This window comes from Tigriopus californicus, chromosome 11 (assembly GCF_007210705.1).
Source record: "Tigriopus californicus strain San Diego chromosome 11, Tcal_SD_v2.1, whole genome shotgun sequence".
NCBI classification, from domain to species: Eukaryota; Metazoa; Arthropoda; class Copepoda; order Harpacticoida; family Harpacticidae; genus Tigriopus; species Tigriopus californicus.
This window is the reverse complement of record NC_081450.1, coordinates 11,566,307-11,573,516: the sequence shown is the minus strand read 5'-3', so window position 1 is coordinate 11,573,516 and position 7,210 is coordinate 11,566,307. Positions and strand designations below refer to the sequence as shown.

The following is a 7,210-nucleotide window of genomic DNA, read 5'->3' as shown; positions in this document are numbered from 1 at the left end:
CCATAGTTGTCCTAAGTAGCTTGACTACGAATGAAACATTTTTTTCCACCAGCGACAGCTGAGACGAAAAGACGCGATCGCAGCGCCCTTGATCGATCTATATATGAAGTTATCTATGGATCGGGCCCAGAATGGCTCGGGGATGTTCTTGTTGTAGCTTGGCTCCTTCGGGTTTTGACAGACTCGGAACCGAAGAGGTTGGGTAGATTCCGATATAGGCAGGAGGTGATTAAAAAGTTTCAGCATGATTTTTTTGTTGACTTGATTTATTGAGAGGGGATTCTAGCCTTGCTTGAGCTGCTTCTTAGACTGTTCAACCAAATAAGCTCCCTAAGAGTTTATTTTCATTTGTAAGGTATGAACTTATTAGCTTTTTAGTAAACCACCCATAGCAAAGATGGCAGACTATGTACATGTCCAATCTGCCAAGTAACATCTTGTCATGTGCATTTTATGACAAAAGTGAATTACCAATGTCCCTGATTATGAAAGAACCGAGTGCCCTGATCAGGTACATGATGTAACATGCATGCATTTACTGAAATATTAGTTACAAAAAAAGCACCACATGGTCAGGAATTCATACTTAACATTCCGCATTTTCTTGACTTACAAAGGTATCAAAATGACCCTCAGATTCCAAAAATGAAAGTACTTTCAGGAATTTGGTATTGATGGGCTAAAACATCAAACTCTGGCAACTGTGTAGTACGTTAATATGACTTTATCTTGAATTCCAAACACCAATTTTAATAGATTTTCCACATTGAAAAAGTTATTTTTTTTGAAGCACGGAATTCAAAGTTATGCACTTCAAAACATTTTTTGGCTCTTAACAATTTTGAAGCGGTTAAACAATATTTATGAAACTGTCTGGAATAACCCTAAGGCTAATAAGAAATAATTTTAATGTTTGTTTAAACGACAATTATTACAAATGCAATTCACAATGCAGTAATTTTATTGTTTGAAATGGCCATTGTCAACTATATTATTTAGATTAAGACCTCATGCCAAGCCAAATTTTAATTCAAATTGTTCAGTTCAATTCCTTAATGAATTATCAAACAAATCCTTGAAAAGGGTAACACCTAGCGACGGAAAGGCAAACACGTCCTAGGTTTCAATGCACATCAAGCAATTTCCTCCACTTTATCTATCCCTTTTTTGGTAGACTAATCAATCTGATTTTAAGTACGGTAACAAATCGAACCAATACAGAATGTTGAACACAAAACAACCCCACCACTCAACCTCCTCAAGAATAGGCCGATAATAGCTTGAATTCCTTTCACTTGACAAGAGAAAGTCAATCTTCTGAATGCGTAGTTTACCAACTTACAGTAGATGAATTCTTAGACTATGCATGGGTAAATACGTTTAATTTCGATTTCACTGATTACTTGCATGCTTCATGTAACTAAATGATGCTTTTCAGTTCCTATGTTTCCAAAACGTCTATTGGATGGATCACGAAACACAAATATCATTAACATACGGGCATGGCAAAAACATTGCATGTGTTTCCTACTATAATGGCTTAGAAACACATTTTGATATGGAAGGCATCAGTCGGCATGACCTTGTTTATCATTTGACTTGTAAACTAACTTTTAAAACGTACTGTGGACTGACAGTTACTTGTCTAACTTGAAAAAGGAGCGTGAATGCAAAAGGAAAGCAATTTGAATTTGTAAGAAAGTTATGGTGAGTCTACACGAGAAACATTTTGAGCCGTCTACACGTGAAACCACCCGATCAAAATAGTTTGGCAAAGATTTTCATTTCGATTTCTAATCAGATGAACTTCCAAGTGATCGTATCATTTTCCAATGGGTCTTGAGTTCATTCAATATGTCTTTTATGCACGAGATGATTGGTATAATTAAGAGTGCGAAGGCTGACGAATGAAATAAAAAAAAAAACACCTATGGGCACTATCACGATGAGAATGCTTCACTTTCCAACGACGTCCTTTTTTGACTCTCTCCTTCTGTGCGATTACTACTTTGAAGGCATGTTTTACGTAGTACCTTATTCTATGAAATGTATAGTAAGCTTTTCGAAAGGTTTTAGAAATTCATTTAGACTAGGAATCATAAACCAACCATTTGGAAACGAAAACCCAATCTATTTTCCAATTCATTATAATCGTGAATAAATGAACATCAACTCAGTACGGTTAGTACATCAACAGAGTACGGGAACGAATGTGCATGTGTAATGTCACCTAGATCAATTATGCAAGGAGCCCATCCTTGAGAGTGGCGAAATAACTCAGTTCAAATTTGAAGAAAAAATAATTTTCTCGTCTCCTGTAAGTTCATATCTCTAGAAGTTCGTGTTCTAATGTACTCAAAGTACACCGCTTGTAGTGAAAGGCCTTTGTATCCCGATGACGTATAAAATACAATATACGTACAATCTGACAAGATCATTTTAATCAATGTTCTCAATGTGTCGCATAATACGTGACATCTTTTTGTTCCGCTGATGATCCCGATAAATTTGTTCCAATTCGGTTCTCAATGCCTGATTTTCCTTGATCAGTTTTTTCTTTTCCTTTCGCCTCTTTTCCACGTGAGCTTTGTTCTCATCAATTTCATGTTCCAATCTTGCAATGATCTGATTTTTGCCACCATTACTCTCGTTCAAATCGTCGATCTTGTCTAGGTATTGCACCAGCTTCTTTTCCATTTTGCTTTTTTCTGATTGGAACTGTGTCATGAGGTCCACCAGATCTTTTCTCAGCATAGCATTGGAATCCTCCAATTCCTGGACCTGATTGTCTTTCTCGTCCAAGCCGGCCTTCAAGGCCCGGAGAGTCGTTTGGAAAGTGTCTCGATGGACAAGAGACTCGTTTTGCATGCGCTGAAGATCCACCAGAGCTTCATTCCGATCTTCTTGAGCTTGGTTCATTTTGAGCTCCAGGATCTCGCCCTGACTCCGCATCTCATGGCGGATGAGCTCGCTCTTTGACTTTTCTTTGATGATATCCAATTTGTATTGCTTGAGCTGAACTTCCAAGGTTCTTACCAGATCTCTGAAGTGGTCCAAATCACATTGTGATTGGATCAGACTTGGCTCGGAATCAGTTTGCGTGGAATCGTCTGTTGTTGTTGGGGTGTTTTCAGCCATGCTCTCGCTGTTTTCAATGCCTTTGGCGGAGAGTTGAAAGAAATCCTGAATTGCTTTCTCCTCTATCTCTCGGTCTTCTTGAGCAGCTTGTTTAAATTGTTGTTGTTCGTGTTGTGAATCCTCCACAACTTGAACAGCCTGATCTTTCATTAGTTTGGGAACAATTTCCGGATCTGACGGAGCATCTGTGATGGATCTCATTTCACACATAACACCAACAGTTTTTGTTGGGATGGCATTCTTTTTGATGTTTGGCCTTTTTGTGGTCTTGTGAGTAAACTTTCCATAAACAAAGTAAACAATGAGGCTCGCTCCCAATGCCTCGGTGACCATTCTGACAAGACTGGAGAGCTCACTCATGTTGGGAACCTCGATGCAAGACATGGTTTTACTCTGAAATGCAATTAAATGAAAACAACTTTATGACTTTTTAATCGCTTTAGAAGTTTGTATTGCGAACTTTGACTAAAACAGGGCTTAAAACGTTCCATGTGCCATGTTTTGAATTAATTGTTCAACTTCGAAATTGTTTCATTTTGATAACCTTGAACACTCATTGTCAATGAATCGCTCTCAGAGCCCATTCCGTCAAATATGCGTCAATGCTCTGGCTTGAAATGTGATCTTCTTACCAAGAATTGGGAGAATTAAGTCACCATCGTGCACTATGAGATTGCTCGGTCGTCTTGTCTTGTCCATGAAAGAACCTCATCTAGTCGGTCTAGTTTTCACAAGATCATGAATGAGTCGACGCGCACAGGATGCTGGTCCATCTTTACTACCTGTTCGCTCAAAAGCAATCATAGCGTGGAACAGAGTGGGACTGAGGCAGGGTAAGAGTAATCCCGGAGAGTTCAAGATCAATTGCAGGGGGAACAAGTGGGCACAATGCCAAAAGTGCACTACACTAAAGTATCAATGAGTCTTCTTGATATGAAAAGAATGAAGGAATGCATACGTGCTTTGTTCGTTCTGTCATGTACCATGATTATGGGTAGAACACAAAGCCTAAAGCATGTTCCAATAACGAGTTGATGGCTTGGATCCCTTCTCTTATAGATTCAACATTCACTGATAGTGTCCCAAGCTGTAGATCTGACTCGACGGATAAGGAACGAGTTAACAAAGCTTTTTCCTACCCTTTGTTCCACGTCATTTGGAACAGAGATCGAGGAAACAATGTTTAGCTGTCAATATTTGAGGTTCTTCTCTCACGAAGTTGCCATTGCTGACTCTGGATAAGTGGTTCAATTGGGCAATAATCACGTGCCCAAGAAAAAAGTTCCCCTTGGGTCTTGGCAGTTCTCCCCCGGAAAATCAACTCATCTTTCAATGTGCTTGCTCTAATGGCGTTTCTTTTCAATGGTTAAGTGGGATTTAATATATAGGCGTAATCGGACACGAGGAGTGTTGATATTGAAATTGAAGCGATTAAAAATCTAAAGAGTTGATGTCCAAGATTTGGAAATAATGAAATATCCGAAGCCTTTAGTCATTAGTTAAACATTTTTCAAATTTTTTTTTCATGTTATCATTTAAAGTTTTTTAAAGCTTTTATCTTTGAGTCGGAAAATCATTATTTTTGTGTCAAAAACCATTTCGTAGTTTTGAATTTTTCTAGTTATTATTGGACCCTTAATAAGGATTTTTTTTTCTCAGCCCTGGTAATAAGGGTAATAATAGCTCAAGAGCAAACTGGAGATTTTTAGATTCTGAGATAAAGCGCAACTCGTTGCGGTTATGTGAGGGTTTTTGCCCTTTTGCAAACACGTGTCTCATAGTTTACGTTTTGCTTATATTTGCCATGTCTTGGCAAAAATGTACCTTTCGTTCGTTGACAGGTATGTTGTCGAACTGAATCATTGGCCATTTAGAATTTAAGAAAAGTAGGTATAGCTAGTAACGCCAACACATCTTTTTGCAGGAAACAATCGTGCAATGAATCACTTATCTCGGTCAAAGGAACAACAGTTGCAATCCATTTATCTTATTGAGGTATTTACGACAAAAGTCCCGCTGGTCTTACGAAATGTTTAGTGATTTAATTTGACAATTTCTTTTCTTGTGTTTTATTTTTTGCGGACTGCCTTACTCACAGTGGTTAAAATGCCCATTAAAGTTTTGGTGGAAATTCCCAGGCACATCTTGGCATTGATTTAGCTCGCAACATCATAAGGAACACCATTGGTTTTAATGCTTTATGAAGTTCTAGCCTTCATAAAGATCTTAGATGCCTAAAAACATTTTAAAACCGAAATTTTCAAAAAACCTAATCCACGAATATTGCAAGCACACTTAACCCTTAGTTTGAATTTATGAAATGATCTATATATCCGCTACTTAGCTGTGTAGAATTCAATGGCCCAAATTGATACAGATTATCGACATAAAACAGTAAAATATAACTTTTCGTTATTTTGCATATTCTCAAAATAGTTCAAAATAACGTATAACCTTTCTCAAAACCCTCCAGAAATACAAATTTTTCGAAAAAATGTCGTTTAATAATCAAAAGTACCCCTCATTGCTCATTCACTTGAGTTCTGACGACAGTTCTAACTACAGGCAATTTTATAGATTTGGCTTTTCTTGAAGATTTTGTTGAAACTGATTAATTAAAACCGCTTCTTTGAGGCTTCATTGACTTTTGTGAAACTTGCAATGATTGTTGAACTCTTTTGCTTCCCTTGATTCTAAAGATGTTTTTAAAAAACCTGCATTTTTGGAAGGTTTTGATAAGGTTATGCAACATTTTGAGCTATTTTGAGATAATGCAAGAGAAGGAAAAAATCTCTTACTTTTGGGATGAGGGAAAAGGTTCTTACCTTGTTTACGCTGCCTCTCAGACAGTTCGGCTTCTACACAAGGTCCTTAGAAATTGAGAAGGTCTATTTGTATCAAAGTAAAGTTCGAAGGTTTAGGTATGAATCTGCAATGAAATATCATTTACGTGAAAAAAAGATAGCCTCGCAACACCGCCAGAAGGCATGAATAAGAAAATGAATCAAAACGTTAGCTCAATTTACTTTTCTTCAGTGAATTCACTTTTTTCTACGTTTTTGCAAATGATTTTTGGCAGAAAATCATAACTGCAAACAAACTGCTGTGACCCAAATCACGTTCTTATTTTACGACCCTTACTCAAAAATTTCAATCAAAATTGACAAATAATGCACATCGAAATTAAGACGAAAGGACAAAAAATGCAAATACTGCAATGTGTTTAGCTCTTTTTACTTTTTACAGTGTCATTAAAACCCAAAGAGCAAAACTGAAAAAGCAAAAATGTAAATCGGTTTGAAAAAAGGTTCACGTTCCTACTCAAAGAGGATTCTGTTGATCTAATAATTACATATTGGCTTATTTCTTGCCTTAAATGTGCTCATGAATTGTTTTCTTAAAAGCAATTTGTGTCACCATGAAATTTTGAATGATTTTGTTATGAAACATTGGCACTCGGTGCCAAGAAAGAAAATAAATTTCTTTTCTACTTGACATTTTGGTTACGGCCTTGAACAACGAAGAAGGCAAAGGTATTTCAAAAAAGTTGTTTTTCAAAATTGGATATTTTATTGGATAAATTGGATATTGGAGTTGGATTAAAAAAACTTGAAACCAAAAGAAGGAGACGAATTTAAATGGATGAAAGTTGGAAAAATGATCGTCGAAATATTGATTGCTCTCTTTTTTAAGGAAAATGGGGGATGGGTGGAGGGGTTAAATTAAGCCGAAACGGTTAAGAATGCAAAAAAGAGGAAAAGATATCATAAAAGTGAAGAACAAATATGATGTTATGTTTTGAGTAAACTTAGTCAGTGGTGGGGATTATGGTTTGGTTAGATATCTTCTTATCTATAGATCTCTTCTTATGATTTGTTTTCCATGTTCACAATATACTGTATTTGGCCATTCACTATCATATTTTGGTACCCTAACTGATTTTTTAATTACAAATGCGAACGACTTAGCCAATTCTTTGTCTATGTCTCATGTGTGATATTAGCCTGAGTGCTAAATTAATAAAGGTGCTGCCCCCGCCACTTATTCATTATCATAGAACGCTGAGCTCAAT

General features: G+C 36.8%; 1 protein-coding gene across 1 annotated transcript; it reads right to left on the bottom strand.

The window, feature by feature from the left end:
* Positions 1-2,110: 2,110 nt before the first annotated feature.
* Positions 2,111-4,078, bottom strand: LOC131890523 (uncharacterized). Its single transcript, XM_059239878.1, has 2 exons — positions 3,771-4,078; positions 2,111-3,531 (listed from the first exon to the last, which is right to left on the bottom strand). The coding sequence occupies exon 2, from the start codon at positions 3,520-3,522 to the stop codon at positions 2,440-2,442; it is 1,083 nt and encodes a 360-aa protein (XP_059095861.1). The 5' UTR covers positions 3,523-3,531; positions 3,771-4,078; the 3' UTR covers positions 2,111-2,439.
* Between the last annotated feature and the right edge of the window lie 3,132 nt (positions 4,079-7,210).